At 28.4% G+C, this 17,635-nt stretch overlaps 5 protein-coding genes across 5 annotated transcripts; all 5 read right to left on the reverse strand.

Moving 5' to 3' along the window:
- Positions 1 to 842: 842 nt before the first annotated feature.
- On the reverse strand, positions 843 to 1,313 carry GO595_010549 (Retinal rod rhodopsin-sensitive cGMP 3',5'-cyclic phosphodiesterase subunit delta; the record flags this gene model as incomplete). The annotated part of the gene is made up of 1 exon (XM_067913240.1): positions 843 to 1,313. One exon carries the CDS (start codon positions 1,311 to 1,313, stop codon positions 843 to 845), a length of 471 nt encoding a protein of 156 aa, XP_067769287.1.
- Positions 1,314 to 3,992: 2,679 nt separating this feature from the next.
- Positions 3,993 to 4,319, reverse strand: GO595_010550 (uncharacterized protein; the record flags this gene model as incomplete). Its single annotated transcript, XM_067913241.1, has 1 exon — positions 3,993 to 4,319. The coding sequence occupies one exon, from the start codon at positions 4,317 to 4,319 to the stop codon at positions 3,993 to 3,995; it is 327 nt and encodes a 108-aa protein (XP_067769288.1).
- Positions 4,320 to 8,834: 4,515 nt separating this feature from the next.
- On the reverse strand, positions 8,835 to 9,161 carry GO595_010551 (uncharacterized protein; the record flags this gene model as incomplete). Its single annotated transcript, XM_067913242.1, has 1 exon — positions 8,835 to 9,161. The coding sequence occupies one exon, from the start codon at positions 9,159 to 9,161 to the stop codon at positions 8,835 to 8,837; it is 327 nt and encodes a 108-aa protein (XP_067769289.1).
- Positions 9,162 to 12,309: 3,148 nt separating this feature from the next.
- On the reverse strand, positions 12,310 to 13,827 carry GO595_010552 (uncharacterized protein; the record flags this gene model as incomplete). The annotated part of the gene is made up of 1 exon (XM_067913243.1): positions 12,310 to 13,827. The coding sequence occupies one exon, from the start codon at positions 13,825 to 13,827 to the stop codon at positions 12,310 to 12,312; it is 1,518 nt and encodes a 505-aa protein (XP_067769290.1).
- Positions 13,828 to 14,402: 575 nt separating this feature from the next.
- Positions 14,403 to 15,923, reverse strand: GO595_010553 (cask-interacting protein (caskin); the record flags this gene model as incomplete). Its single annotated transcript, XM_067913244.1, has 1 exon — positions 14,403 to 15,923. One exon carries the CDS (start codon positions 15,921 to 15,923, stop codon positions 14,403 to 14,405), a length of 1,521 nt encoding a protein of 506 aa, XP_067769291.1.
- Positions 15,924 to 17,635: the final 1,712 nt, after the last annotated feature.

The raw sequence follows: 17,635 nt of genomic DNA on the forward strand, positions 1-17,635 counted from the left end.
TTAAAAATTCAATATAATATTTGGAAATTATTTAAATTATTTAAAACAGCACTTATGCTAGCATCTTCAAATGGTCATACAGAAATAGTTAAATTACTTCTTGAACATGAAGGAATTGATATTAATGCTAAAAGTATTTATTTGTTTTATTTAATATCTATTTTGATAATTTAAAAATTCAATATAATATTTGGAAATTATTTAAATTATTTAATACAGCACTTATTAAGGCATGTAAATATGGTCATATAGAAATAGTCAAATTACTTATTGAACAAAAAGGAATTGATATTAATGCTATAAATATTTATGTTTATTTTAATAATTTCTTATTTTAAAATAATGTTCGGAAATTATTTAAAATATTCAAAACAGCACTTATGTATGCATTTGAAAAAGGTCATACAGAAATAGCTAAAATACTTCTTGAACAAAAAGAAATTATTATAAATAAAGATGAAATTCAAAAACAATTCTCCGAAATATAACAAAATATTTCAAATGACATTTGTAAATGCAGCTATATATGGTCGAAATGATATAATGAAATTACTTCAAAAAAGGTATAGTTGATATTAATGCTAAAGATATATATTTTTTCTATTTAAAATTTATTTTAATAACTTGATTTTTTAGTATATTATTTGGAAATTATGCATATCATTTAAAACAGCTCTTATCAAAGCATCTGAAAATGGGTATAATCCAATTGTAAGCATGATTGAAAAAAGTGGTTCAAAAATAAACGGTCAAAATGACATATAAGAAACCTTTCAAACAAAAATGACAGACCAAACTTTCAAAGAAATGTTTTTAATCATGATGAAAAAAATTAGTTCAACTTATTCATAGAAAACTTGCACAACACTACGTGAAATAAAGAGGTCACCTGAATAAAAGCTCGTAACAATGAACATGTTTCCACTTAGATATTCTGCAGGGAGCATTTTACCTTCACCTGCTGCTTCGACTATTGTTTCCCATGAGTTTTCAGATTCAGGCATAACAAATCCAAATTTGTAATCCCATTCTTCGGCATGAGTACCATGAATTAAAACGTTTTGTTCAATTCGGAAATCTTTTATTGCTTCTTTGGTCGAAAACACAATTTCACGTCCAACAGCGTTGAATGTAAGTAATCTAGCAGGGAGATGTGCTTCTTTCACCGTTGTAAATACATCGTCAGCCCAATTGTTTGATGACCAAACTTTTTCTCCAGTTTCCGAATTCTTTATTGTTAGGCTTAATAAACGAAAGCCCTTAAGAATTGCTTGAGCTTTTGGATTTTTTGATATCTCAATTAATTCGGCCATTAAAATGAAGTCAATTTTTGAAATAAACCGAAAAAACTGACGTCACTTCACAAAACAAATGTAAACGTCCATTGAAAAAAGTTATCGATTATTATCCAATTTACCAATAAAATTTTTAGCGGAAGAACAAAAAATACAAAAAGAAATTATATATTATTCACAACAATTATTCGAAATATCAGAAATGAAAAAATGGTTCGAAACGAATGATGAAAATCTTAAAAAGAAAATTCAAGAAAATTGGGAAAAACGAATTAAAACAGCGCCTCGTGATTATGACTTTTGGAATCGAATTATTACAAATCGTGTTCATGTAACTAAAATATATGATGAATCATTAATAAAATTATTCCAATTAACAAATAATAATAAATCATATTTAAACTCATTTCGAATATTATTTCCTAATTTCGATATGACAAAATCAAATTATATCGAACGAATTTGTTATATTGAAATGAAACATTTAATAACAATTTGGATTTTCAACATTATTTAGTATTAACATTAGTAAAATTAATTGAAATGGGTTTTATATATATTACCTACAAAACCATAAATTTAGTGACAATAGATCTCTTTGACTTTGTGCATGGAATTCATTAAAAACAAAATAAAAAATGTATTTTATTCTAATTTCTTTGTAGGCATTTTTGGCTTAACTTTCGGGAGGAACGAAATGATAGTGTCTGCAACGTTCTGGAATGCCTTTGCATATGCACTATTTGGATGTTTTACAATTGCCGGAACACCTTTATCTGATGATTTGGAGATTTCAGGATCAATTGGAATAGTGACCCTAAAATTGGAATATTGAGCTCCAACGATAATTCTTCTGCACCATTACCAGGGAAAATCTTCGATTGCGTCTTGCAATGTTCACATACAAATCCAAAGTTTTGAATAATACCTAAAATTGGAATATGCATTTGCTTGAATAATGAAATGCTCTTCCTGACATCTGCAACAGAAATTTCTTGGGGTGTTGTAACCAATAAGGTTCCATCAATATGAAATGATTGAAGGAGAGTTAAGTGAACATCACCAGTTCCTGGCGGCGTATCAACAACAAGGTAATCTAGATCTGGACAAGCTGCCTTTAAAAGAAATTCAGAAATGACCTTTCCAAAGCAATGCTGCTTCTTTATCAACTGCATTACCCAAAGAAACAGCATCTATCCCATTTGCTTTAACAGGTAAAAAGTTTGCATCTTTATCTGATGCAAGGAAATTGTCTTTGGTGTCTGCCATTGTAGGAATAGATGGACCATATATATCTCCATCAAACAAACCAACTTTAGCTCCTGTATGTGTAAGTGCAACTGTAGATTTTCCAACGCCACCTTTACAACTTGAAGTGAGGATAACTCTCCCAACTCCTGGGATTACATTCTTTTTAAATTGACCGTAGCGTGTAAGTTTAAACTGGATTTTCTTGGATGGTTTTTTTTGGTGAACCCAATTTTCTTTACTTTACAAAAAAAATTTCAGTTCGAAGTCCAATTTTTCAATAACTGTACGATCATGTTTTTTGATGGTTTCTCTCAATTTCTGCGAGGCGAATCATTGACGAAATAATTCAAAGGAAATAAGAAATGCCATACTTTTTGAAAACATTTTACACTTTTTCAAAAGTGCTATGGTTTCGATATTGGAGAAATGCTGCAATTCAAAATTCAGTGTGATCTGTCAATTGTATTGAAATAAACTTTTTGTATGTTTTTATTCATCGTGTTTTCTTGGTTGCGGACGATGTCTTCTTCTTTCTTTTATTTTTTAACAGGGTTTTAATACAATTTAATTATGTAACCTTCTGTCACTTTTTATAATAAAACATTGAGTTCCAGCTTTGTGAACATCTTCCGATTGCAAAAACTATAAAACATGCATCAGCAAAAGTTTCACCAATGAAATAACTAAAAAGGGAAGCGGTTGAAGCTCTCTGTATCGTTTTTGACTGATTTATCAATAAGTTTCTCAAGTTTTCTCACGAATGTGTTATTTCTTTTTGGCTTTCCCCATGCATTTCTTTCGCTCATTACAAATCTCTCCACAAAATTCAGGTTTAAATATTTTTGATGATCAATTATCTATTTCTCAAACTTTCAAACATTACACTTGCCTTACTTCGAAATCCAAAGAGGACATATACTTTACATCCTCATCCCATGAAAAAGCGAATGTATCCATTAAAGTAACAAATTTTATTATTCTAAAGAATAATCAAACCTATCCATTTAACATCAGTGCAGAAAAATGTCATTGGCATTTCCCTTTATTAGAATTACCAATTTCATATGTTAAACATTATTTCAAATTCTTTTCTTTAGTACTTAATCATTTTTCATTAAAAGCACATTTAGCATTTTCAATGAATAATATTTTCATAAAGAAAATGTTCAAATTCATTAAAGTTATTCAAGTTCTGATGTGTAACATTTTTATTTTGGGATTTTTGTTATTTTTTGAAATTAAACTTTTAATGAACAAATTGAAAACATGTGAAACATGTGAAAAGAAAAAACATAAAAATATTTTAATTTTTGTTATATTTTTCATAAATTCCTTTCAAATATTATATGATAATAATTCAACATTAATAATAACAAATTTAAATGATTTTGAACAAATTGATCAATATAAAAGTATCACGAAATTTATAAACATTAGTGAAGGAATTTATTCGATTCCAGGTGGTGCATTTTCAGGATGGCCATTAGTTATTTCAGTTAATTTTGGTAATTCTATCTCAGATATTGGAGGTTCTGTGTTTTCGTCATGTTCTAATTTAGAAAGGATAATATTTGGCGGAAATGTTACAACGATTGGTGGTTCATCATTTTCATTGTGTTCATCAATCGACAGCATTACAATTCCAAATTCAGTCACTTCAATTGGTAGTTCAGCATTTTCATTATGTTCTAATTTAAGAATATTAACACTTGGTTCTGGAATAAGAGAAATTGGAGAATCAGCATTTGGTAATTGTAATTCACTTGAATGCATTTATTATTATGGATATACAGAACCAAGTATTGGAGAAAGTGCATTTTATAATGTTACAGCAAGTGTTATCACATATCCAACATATGTAGGAAGTAAATTTGGAAATTTAGGTGTTGAGAAAGACAACGCAGAAGGAAACTGCATCCCGATTGCAACAATTTCATTTTCTTCATCACACACATTCAGTCAGTAATACATTCACGGAATCACTTCAAAGTGATTTAACATTTTCATTTTCATTTTCATATACATTAACATATACATTGACAATTACAAATTCATTTACATATTACGAAACGCAAACAAGATCACTTTCATTGTCCATAATTAATTCAACATTTTCTTATGTTGAAACAGAATTTATTTATTATGATTACACAGTTATTATGTATTCGACATATTATAATTATTATTCAAATTTCATTACAATGTTTCACACGAACATTTTACAAACAAATGGACTTACAACTAATGCATTGATTGGAATTATTTGCGGGGCAATTGCATTTGTGTTAATAATTGTTGGAATTGTTATATTCTTAATAAAAAGTAATAACAAAAAAGCAAAATCGACATCGAAATTACAATTTAAGGATACAACTACATCAAGTACAAAACAAATGGAGGAAGTGAATACTTTAGTTGAAGATATTGTTAAAGAAGATGAAGACAATTGGCTATAATTTGATGTAAAATAAAATATATTTTTTATTTGATATATCGTAATATAAAAAAATATGAAATGATTCGTAATGAGAAATGATAATATTTGAAATGTTAATCGATTAACAATTTGTTTATATATATTAATATTGTTTTGAGGTAAAAATGTGATTATATTAAAGCAGATACTTTTCATTGACTAAATGATTTATAATTTGTAATAGAAATTTAAATTTAAGAACTCTTTTTGTATCATTGGTTATTATTTAATTATCAATTTTTTAAATATAACAATAATTATAATTATTAATTTTATGATTTGCTGATAATATTTTTAGATGTTTGTTGAAATTTTCAACTTGAAACACATATGATTAATTTTGCACAAATATTTAAAGTTTTCTTTTTGCATAAATGTTTAAACCTTTTTGACTTTAATATACAAGCAAGTAGATTCCTCATTTATTTGATATAATCAAGATGAAGAATTATATTTCAAAGCGATATAGAACAACGCACAAAACTCATTCAGTTTCTAAATAAATTCATAAACAAAAAAGTTGCTTCATGCAATTTTCGCATGAGAACACAAAGTATATTCATAATATTATATAAAAGTGCGTTTATCATCTTGTTGTTCCCTTGTTATCATTGTTGTTTTCAAACATTAAGCGAAAGATTTAAAGGCAAATAGAAAAATTTCAAGAAAGTAACAAACTTTTTATCATTTAAATGTGAGATTTTCAAGTTTTGTATTGACCAACGTGACGAAGGTCTTCAGCTATATTTCAAATTGAAACATGAAAGCTATTCAATTCCTGGTCATTTTGTACATCTTGAAATTATTCAGAACTCAAATGAAGCTTCGAGATTCATTTTTCAAATACACAAAATTTTTATATATAAAGGACAGAAATAAAGAGGCATTTGCCATCTACGCAATGATAAGGTTCCAATTTTTGAAATAATTAACAATAATTTTTATTAATTTTATGCATTATTTCTATAGATGTTACTAATTACAATTTAAATGTAAAACCCATCTCCGACAATATATGTACGATTCCGTCGAACCATGTTTTAGTATTTAAACAAAAACTTTTTAGAATCAGATCTCACAATTTCTCAAAAAAATCATTTAAAATCATTACGTTTGATGAACGTAACCTTCCTCTACAAACCTTGGATAAATATTATAATTACATTGGGAATTTTTATTATCTTCGTTGGTGCAAAATATTTTGAATCATCCAAATTCAATTGTTTACAATTATCTAACAGCAGTTTATATCAAATAGTTTCTTCGGAAAAAAATCGATTTTAGTTCAGGGCTTAGGTTGAAAATCAAAGGAAACAAAGCCAAAAATGCTTTTGCTGTTGCTCTATTTTTCATGAATTTTTTATCAAATATTTTTTGATGATTGTAATTTTACATTTTTAATAGTTAATTCATATGAATTCATTTGCAAAATCAGTTACATATATTCATTTTTGTAACACTGTAAATCATATCGGAAATTCAGTATTTTTATCATGCTCATATTTTGGAGGAAATGTTACAACAATTCGTAATTCAGCACCCCCATTTTGTCCATCACTAATAAATGCTACACTTCCGAATTCGGTTCAAAACATTGAGATTCAGGGTATTCTAATTGTTAAAATTTAACGATATTAACACTTGGAACATAACTAAAAGAAGCCAGCGACACCGAATGACGTAACCTTTTATTATTTTGGCAATTCAGAGCCGTATATTGTCATCAGTTATTACATATTCAACAATATTTGGACATTTCCAGTGAATAATGAATATGCTGTGGTGCGTGTTCACCAATTTCAACACATTCATTTACAAAATCGAATACATTTTCAATTTCTAATTCATTTACACGACAACGCACAGTCACAAAATTTAATACTTTTTATGAGCTGAAGTATTTTTTCTTCTCTTTGTTTTCTATAATATTAATTGACATTCTTCACATTATTATATTAAAAGCAATATTAAAGAATTAGACGAATTTTTAGTTATTCAAAAATATATTTCGAAATTTATGGAATCCCATCAAAAGCTAAAGAGAATAACTTTACAAAGCGAAGTATTGCTCCTGACCAAAACGATCGATATCGTCCACACAATAGTTGTCATTAAGGTAATAAACTCAATAAATGTTTTTAGCAAAACGTGATTTATAAAGACAAAGAACCAATTCTAAACAATACCTAAATTTGGCGAGAGAATCTTGCAGTTTCGTAGCAACGCTTTTCGAAATCATCTTTATCAACAAACACCCTTGTATGTTTTGCTGTTCCCACAATCCCTTTTTCGTCCGATGCTTCAATTTCAAAATGAATACCATCTTTATCAATATCAACAATTCTTGATATAACAGAAACATTAGAGCCTAACCTTGAAGGTCTTTGATAAAACAATTTCATTTTTGCGCTTATTGATGTTTGCCCACTAATAAGGCATGCAATCTCTACTGCTTTGCATGATGCTTCCTCCATTAACGATGAAAGCACAGCAGTTGATAAAGCGTTTACAAAGCCGGCCTTTAGGGTTTGTTGCAAGGTGTTCGTTTTTCACCTGAATTGTTACTTTTCCTGTAGAATCAGCCATATTTTAACGATATGCTTCAATATAATATAATTACAATTAATTTAGAAGTATTTAGATATGGACCTTAATACTTACACACATACATTAATATATTTCATTTAAAAATATGATATATCTTGAAGGAAATGTTTAATTTATCATTAAAAATTCATACCTCTTGAAATTAATGAAATTTAATAACTTAAAACATGTTTACCACCAACAAAGATGAATCATTACGACCACCAGACTCAGTTTTATCGCGTTCATTCATTATATTATTTAAAAGTGACTTTATAATCATTTAAAGCGCCACCTTTTGTAGGCGCCTTTAATTATTGAAATAAAATTTCAGGTTAAATTGAAAAACCTCAAAAAAAACAACAACAAATTTCTTATATATTAACCGTGTGATTTTTAACTTTTGTATTAGCCGATGTGTATTTGGTTAAGGCCTTCGACTATATCAGGTCTTGAATCATGAGAATTCTTCATTTACTGCTCGTTTCGTCCATTACAAAGCAATTAAGTAACAGTATTATACCAGAAAGCCCATTCCTTACGACTATAAAAATATCAAATATGAAAAAGAACCTTTGCAAAGAAGGACTTGCGCATGGGCACAGCGCAGAAGATCCATTCGTTGAGATTCATAACCAGAATTTTGATATATTTAACAAGAATTCTATTTTCTTTAAAACCAGTTTATTTCCAGATTTCTTGACTGTTACAGAGAACACATTAGTTGTGCTTCAAATATTTAATGTCAAATTAAAATTATCAGAATCATATTTTACAATTACCCAAAATAAATCCTTTATAGCCAGTATGCTGACTGAAGGTAATACATCAAAGCAAACCATGAAAAGATGTTATGAGAATCTATCTTTGACCCAGAGTAAATTTCTTTGTTTTTCATTGATGCAAAACGATAAAAAAGACCGACCACTTAAATTCAATGCTTTTGCTCGTTTAACCGCCGTTTTTTCAATGATATTAGTGGTTTATGTCAATATTTTTCAGAAAAAACCACTTTTTCTACAGAAATTTTTATTGACCAATTACAAATTGAAAACATGTGAAAAGAAAAAACATAAAAATATTTTAATTTTTGTTATATTTTTCATAAATTCCTTTCAAATATTATATGATAATAATTCAACATTAATAATAACAAATTTAAATGATTTTGAACAAATTGATCAATATAAAAGTATCACGAAATTTATAAACATTAGTGAAGGAATTTATTCGATTCCAGGTGGTGCATTTTCAGGATGGCCATTAGTTATTTCAGTTAATTTTGGTAATTCTATCTCAGATATTGGAGGTTCTGTGTTTTCGTCATGTTCTAATTTAGAAAGGATAATATTTGGCGGAAATGTTACAACGATTGGTGGTTCATCATTTTCATTGTGTTCATCAATCGACAGCATTACAATTCCAAATTCAGTCACTTTAATTGGTGGTTCAGCATTTTCATTATGTTCTAATTTAAGAATATTAACACTTGGTTCTGGAATAAGAGAAATTGGAGAATCAGCATTTGGTAATTGTAATTCACTTGAATGCATTTATTATTATGGATATACAGAACCAAGTATTGGAGAAAGTGCATTTTATAATGTTACAGCAAGTGTTATCACATATCCAACATATGTAGGAAGTAAATTTGGAAATTTAGGTGTTGAGAAAGACAACGCAGAAGGAAACTGCATCCCGATTGCAACAATTTCATTTTCTTCATCACACACATTCAGTCGAAGTAATACATTCACGGAATCACTTCAAAGTGATTTAACATTTTCATTTTCATTTTCATATACATTAACATATACATTGACAATTACAAATTCATTTACATATTACGAAACGCAAACAAGATCACTTTCATTGTCCATAATTAATTCAACATTTTCTTATGTTGAAACAGAATTTATTTATTATGATTACACAGTTATTATGTATTCGACATATTATATTTATTATTCGAACTTCTTTACATTTATTTATAACAAAGAATTTCAAACAAATGACTACAAAACAACAATTATCATAATAATCGTTTGCGTTATTGTTATTATTATTATTATAATTTCATTACTAATTATATTATTGATACGAATTAAAAATAAAAAAGAAGAAATTGTTGAAAATGAAATTTCAGAACAACAAAATGATAATAACCAAACAACAAACACATTCACAACAGGAATATCTATATCAAATATTGAAGAAGATCCGTTTGCAGATGACTTCAAAGAAGATAAATTCATTGTGCAAATGTAACTAAGATAAACATATAATAAAATATAGTGTGTTCTAAAGTAAATCATTTTTAGTTTTGTGTTTTTTTGTTTTTTAAAAAACTTCTGAAATCAGATGGTGAGTACCAACAAGCAAAAATTATGAAATCATAAGTGAAATGTTTATTTTTTCAGTCAAAACCGATCAAGCTGCAAAACGATTTGACTTATTTTGACAATAATTTGCCATAAACTGTTATTAGGGGCGCCCTGTAAATTTCATATAAAGTAAACTATATAAATCAAAGTTTGTAAATTAAAATTATACGGACACTTTTTGAGCGAAGCTCAAAAAGTGTAGGTATAATTGAATTATCAGAAAACTTTTTGATAATAATTATGTGTAACAACTTTTTCAATAGACCAGTGGTCCATGAGCTACCACATGGATTTTAATAGTTTAGTTCAAGCCACTGTATCTGTTGAACAACAAAGGATTGCTGAAAACACACAAAGAACATATAATTCTTTGTTGCGTTCATATGAAAATACAATGAATCAAATTCCTAATGCACCCGAATCATATCCCATTACTGAGAATAAATTACGTGCTTTTTTGGAATTCTATAGAAGTCAACACCCTCAAACAACCTATTCCTACCTTAAATCATTCGTCTCAGCTGTTGTATCTTATTTGAGAAAAAATAACTTAGATGATTTTACGAAAACAAATAATTTTAAGTCGTACATGCTTGGCTTGAAAAGAATAATGAAGGGGGATACATCTCCAAATGCGAAAAAGTATGTCACAATACAACTTATGATAAGACTTGCAAAAAGTACTAATCAAAATGTATAAAATGAAATAGAACTTATGACAATAGAAAGTTTGTGCTTTTATGGTTTTTTACGAATTTCTGAGGCGTGCAGATTAATGTGGAAAGAAATAACATATGATCAGGACGGACGTTTGGTATTACTCATTCCTTATGCTAAAACAGATCAAACAGGGAGGAGAGTAAATGTGTACATTTGTCGTTCAAACACAATATATTCCCCTTTTCTATGGTTACCAAAATGGAAAGAATTAAGTTATATAAATGAAGAATCGAATGTCTTTACATTATGATAGAACAGTTAGGAGAAAGTTTAAATTGCAACTTAAAAAAATTGGAGTGAATCCAGAGAGTTATTCAACACATTCTTTTCGTAAAGGGGCCGCTCATGAAGTATCATTGGCTGGAATTGCTGATTGCAAAATTAAAGCCCAAGGAAGATGGATTTCTTCATGCTATCAGCGTTATACTTCTATCCAAATGGTTGAGGCTGGCGATGCAATTACAGTGAAAATTTAATTAAAACTCAATTTAAATTTGTCCATATAGTTTTTTATATGAGATTGAAAAAGTTGTTACACAAAATTATTATCAAATAGTTTTCTGAGAATTTATATATATGGCCAGTTGGTTGTAACATCAGAACATGGGACAAAAAAATGGCCTTGAAAATCTATTTATAAATTCAAAATAATACTTTATAATATGATATTAATCTATCAATAAATTCATAATATCTAAGGATTTTCCGCATAACATATAGAGGTATTTATATTCGAAAAATTGTTGAAAACACAATACTTTGATGCCTTTTGAGGTAAATTTCATCGTCAAAATCTTAACCCGTTATTCCATTAATTAGTAATTTTTCGCCTTCGTTTACAAGAGGTTTCCAAAACAGGAATTCACCAGTCTGTAATTCAATTGAGACCAATCTAAAAGCAAAGATTTCGACTCTGTAAAAAGAAAAATGAGCAATTGAAAAAAGTTATACAGATGAACTTCAGCAAAAATCAACTTCAAATAACAAAAGAGGACAATAAAACAATGTTTTTGACTATTACATATCTAGTGTTATATACTCATATAATATTTAAACTTTTTATTGAAAAAATATTCGTCAGGTACCATTAACGTTTTTTGAACACCACATTTTTCGATTACAGAAATCTCAAATGATTACTTATAGTTAATCTTTCAATTTATTAATATATACATTGATATATATATATATACATTTATTGATGAATAACTATAATAAAATTCTTTCAATCTTGAATATATACAATGATTTATGAAATTGAATTCATTCAATTTTGATCAAATTTTGCATGCAAAACGACAATAATCGTATTCAATTTTTTTTAAATAATTTTATATTATACAAAACGGCACTAATTTTATTCAATTATATTAATTTAATTTCACTTGGCGTAAAGAGTCACTAATCGAAAAAAAAAATAAAAAATTTGTAAGCATTAACTATACAATAATTCAATGGAAACGACCGTTATGCCCTGGAATCGTAAGTTGAACTTTTTAGCGGTTATTTTATTTGCAAATTAAAGTTAAGAAAACGTTTTGAAAACTTTACCAAAAAAACGTTCTCTGTTTCTTTAGGTCTTACTCTTGAACATTTTCTATTTTTGCTGATTGGAGGGAACAAATCCACTATAGTAAATGACTGGCATCAACTCAGGCCTTTCCTTCATTTTAAATGTCGGATATTTTGCATCGGCGTTTTGGTAATCCATTGAAATTTCGAATATTTGCGGCATCAAGAATGAGTTCTGGTACACAGTCAGCAGCGCGCGCTCCTCCGTCTGCGTGCTGAAGGTGACTTTGCCTTTCGAGTTACCTTTTTTGTCGTCTTCTTCTTTAGTTTCATCCTTTTTGTTTTTGGTTTCTCCTTCTTTAGTTTCTTTGTTGTCTTCCTTTATGCTGTCAGTTGTCTCTTTCGCTTTGTCCTGTGATGCGCTGTTGGGCGTTTGCGAAGGTGCAGTTGCGGAAGCAGTAACAGTTTTACTTGCACTGTTTGACGTGCTTTGAGCTGTAGAAATTGGCGTTGTTGCCGAAGGAGCACTTTGTGATGATAAATTCGGAGAAGTCGCTGCTGTACTACTTGGCGCATTTTGCGTTGTGGAACTTGCTGGTGTTGATGAAGAAGTACTTTGTTCTGCGAAACTTGTTGATGTTGGTTTGGCTGAAGGAGCACTTTGTGCTGCAAAACTTGTTGATGTTGGTTTGAATGAAGGAACACTTATTGTTGTGGAACTTGTTGATGTTGGTTTGACTGAAGGAGCACTTATTGATGTGGAACTTGTTGATGTTGGTTTGAATGAAGGAACACTTTGTGCTGTGAAACTTGTTGATGTTGGTTTGACTGAAGGAGCACTTATTGTTGTGGAACTTGTTGATGTTGGTTTGAATGAAGGAACACTTTGTGCTGTGAAACTTGTTGATGTTGGTTTGACTGAAGGAGCACTTATTGTTGTGGAACTTGTTGATGTTGGTTTGAATGAAGGAACACTTTGTGCTGTGAAACTTGTTGATGTTGGTTTGACTGAAGGAGCACTTATTGTTGTGGAACTTGCGGTTGTCTGTTGAGGTGGATGCTCATCCTTGGGTGCACTTGTATTTTTGATTGGCGCTGTTGTTTGCTGTGTTCTATTGTTTGAACTTCCAAATGTTGTAGCTGGAGAAGTCCATGGATTCATTTGTGCTTGCTGTGTTCTATTGTTTGAACTTCCAAATGTTGTAGCTGGAGAAGTCCATGGATTCATTTGTGCTTGCTGTGTTCTATTGTTCGAACTTCCAAATGTTGTAGCTGGAGAAGTCCATGGATTCATTTGTGCTTGCTGTGTTCTATTGTTTGAACTTCCAAATGTTGCAGCTTTTGTGTTTGAAGTTGTAAAGTTGGTCCAATTTGTTTGCGTCTGTGAAAATACTGGTTCGCCGAATGCACTCCATGGAGATGTGCTTTTCGTGTTTCTATTTTGTGAGAATGAAGAAGCGCCTGCTGAAATGGCAGGGGATGGATTTGTACAACTTCCACTTTGATTTGCTTTCAATTTAGCTTTGTTTTCATATTGTTTAATTAATTTAACAATTTCATTATGCTCTTCATCAGATGCCCACATAAGAGCTGTTTTAAACATTTATATTAAACACCAAACAATACATATAAATATTATATCGACAAAACAAACATTAAATAAAACAAATAAATATCTTTAATATCAATATTAATACCTTTTTGTTCGAGAAGTAATTTAACTATTTCTATATAACCTTTTCTAGAAGCCCATATAAGAGCAGTGGAAAATATTATATATAAATATCGAATTATTAAAGCAATCAATAAAACATTTAAACAAACCTTAAAAAACTTAAACAAATAGATTTAATATTAACATTAATATCTTTTTGTTCAAGAAGTAATTTAACTATTTCAGTAGAACCATTAAATACAGCCCATATTAAAGCAGTTTGAAATATAATTAAAAAACATCAAAAATGTTAATAAAACTGAAAATTATTATAATAAACTTTAAATTATTCAAATAAATATCTTTAATATTTACATCAATTCCTTCATGTTTAAGAATTAATTTTATCATTTCAATGTTACCAAGTTGTGTTTGAATAATAAGTGCTGTTTGAAATAATATAAATAAATTCCAAATATTAGAATGTAACGAGAAATTATTATATTAAACATTAAATCATTAAATTATATATTTTGTGCATTAATATCAATTCCTTTTTGATCGATAACATATTTAACAAGTTCATTGCTCTTCGATTCAGATGAATATATTAAAGTGTCTTTTGGAATTTCATGACCTTTAATGAAATCTTTAATGAGATATATGTTTCCAATTTTAGCTGTCTCATTAATGATTGAGTCATCAAACTGTGTAATACTTTTATCTTTGATTACATATAATAACATTTCGAAATTACCATAGTTGATACAAAATGTTAATAAGTCATTGATGGTAGTGTCATTATTAATGTTCTCCTCAATTTCTGTAACTACAAGTTCTTCATCATTCGAGTCATATTGCATTTGATGTTGATTTGGACCATTACCAAATCTATTTCTATTATTGTTATTATTGTTGTTGCCAAAAGGATCATTCATATTGTTCATACCATATGGACCATTCATATTGTTCATACCATTTATATTATTATTATTTCGATTATTGTTATTGTTCATATTACTTGTGGTTGTCGTGGAATTGCTGGTGGAAGTTTTTGGCTTTTCTTTCTTTTCAAATATGCGCTCTAATTTTTTCGTGTAGAGATATTGGAAGACTTCATTTCGATGGAATCTAATTGACGCTTTATATGAACTCTTAAATAACAAACGCCTTTGCTCACATAACTTAATGATTTCAAGGTTTCCACCTGCGGATGCATATTTTGAAGTGTTGATTAACTTAGCCCCTTTATCCATTAAATATTTGAAACATTTCGGTGACCCGAAATATGCTGCATAATTAATTAATGAAATGCCTTCTTTGTTAACATATGAATTCTTTTCATATAATGATGGCGCAATTTCTTGGTCAATATCAAAATTCTGTTGGCCTGACATTACTTGAAGCTTTCCAATGTCATCATTTCGTATTATTTTGGATAGTTCACTTGGGTTAATACCTTTATTGAGTAATTTCTTATGAAGTTCAAAGTCATTCTTGGAAAGATTGTCGTAATTGTTCAAGAAATATTCATTGATTCCTTCATCATCTTCAATTCGATTCTCTTCATCAGTTCTATAATGTCCAAAATATTTGGAATCAATGTCTTTAACAAAGTCTTTGTCAATTAAATTGTACTCAATCATCTTCACTAGCAGGTAATATGCCTCTTGTGTGTTAAATTGTAAGATGTAATTGCTCAAAATATTTACGATTTTATCATCGGTTTTGTTTTGTTCTTCTTCTTTAGCTTGCAGTGATTTTATGTACTTCACGTATATCTCAGTAACTGTTTTTCGTGATAAAAAAGTATAGTATATCAAAATGCTGATTACCATATTGAACGAATATGGTAAATCAGAATCATAGAGTTTCATGGTTTGTTCAACTGAAGAATCAATGTTTTCATTAGTTAAATTTGCAATTATTTGCTTAAGTGAAATTAATTTTTGAATGTTGACGAATTGATTCTTAGTTGCATCAGATTCGTTACCATGGTTATCTACTGGGGTTTCTGCCTTGATATCATCACTATTTGTTGTCATGGGGAGTAAAAAGTGATGCTTGGAAGTTCATGAACGGTTGTCAAAGTTAGGGGGTCCCATTTAAGGGACTTTTGATTTGAAAACAACCGATATTCTCAATAGGTATCGGCAAAAGTGACATATAATGTAACCAAAAAAATTATTTATCATCAAAAACATTAAAAATAATTTAAAATTTAGTATGAGACTTAAACTATTCATAAAATGTCATATATTTATAAACAATTTTCTGGCAATTATTTTTATTAAAAATTTGAAATGTGATCACATTTCTTCATTTTTAATATATATTATTCATTCCATAACTTAAGTATATACTCAACGTTTTAGATTATCATAAATCCAAATTCCAAAGATTTCATGTATCCAATCAAATTAAAATTTAATTAGTATCTCATGTTCAATATGTCTTTTTGATTATATATGAACAAATTTGTCTTCTTTGAAATCTTTTGCAAACGGATCTTCTTCAGTATTATTATTATGTAAAAATTTTATTGAAAAATCATTCATTTCCATATCTTTCTGATATAATTCATCTGACACTTCTTCACTGTTCTGTTTCTTTTTTCGAATATATATTACTAAACCGATAAGTATAGAAATGATAATAATAATAGCAGCTATCAGAACACCTACAATAATGTAAATATAAGTTTTGTCATTAGTTTCTGTTTCATTATTTGAAAAAATATAATAAAAATTAGAATAAACGGAAAAATATTTCGAATATATGATTACTGAATATTCATAAAATATTAACAATGTTTGCATATATGTTAAAGATGAATTTATTTTAGTGATGATAATTGAATTTAAATATGAAATATTCAACGTAAATGATTGTGAATAAGATAAAATATATGACAATGCAAAAGAATGAGAGAAAGTTATATCAGATAACAATTCTGTAATTGTATTTGATTTTGTAAATGCATTCGATTTACTAAATGGATTTGATTTTGTAAATGAATTCGATTTACTAAATGTATTTGATTTACTAAATGCATTCGATTTACTAAATGGATTTGATTTTGTAAATGAATTCGATTTACTAAATGTATTTGATTTACTAAATGCATTTGATTTACTAAATGGATTTGATTTTGTAAATGAATTCGATTTACTAAATGTATTTGATTTACTAAATGCATTCGATTTACTAAATGGATTTGATTTTGTAAATGAATTCGATTTACTAAATGTATTTGATTTACTAAATGCATTTGATTTACTAAATGGATTTGATTTTGTAAATGAATTCGATTTACTAAATGTATTTGATTTACTAAATGCATTCGATTTACTAAATGGATTTGATTTTGTAAATGAATTCGATTTACTAAATGTATTTGATTTACTAAATGCATTTGATTTACTAAATGTATTTGATTTACTAAATGTATTTGATTTACTAAATGCATTTGATTTACTAAATGTATTTGATTTACTAAATGTATTTGATTTACTAAATGGATTTGATTTTGTAAATGAATTCGATTTACTAAATGTATTTGATTGTGAAAAGGAATTCGATTTCGTAAATGTATTTGATCTAGTAAATGTTAGTGTTGGAGGAAGACATTCATCACTTATTGTTCCTTTTATTACATTTAAATCTCCGAAGGCATCACTATTATATGCGTCTGGTACAAAAACAGATGCTTCAACTTGTGTAAAACAAGATGATCCGAAATTTGGTGGAGATTCAC

This window comes from Histomonas meleagridis (genome assembly GCF_020186115.1).
Source record: "Histomonas meleagridis strain 2922-C6/04-10x chromosome Unknown scaffold_61, whole genome shotgun sequence".
In the NCBI taxonomy this organism is placed as follows: domain Eukaryota; phylum Parabasalia; order Tritrichomonadida; family Dientamoebidae; genus Histomonas; species Histomonas meleagridis.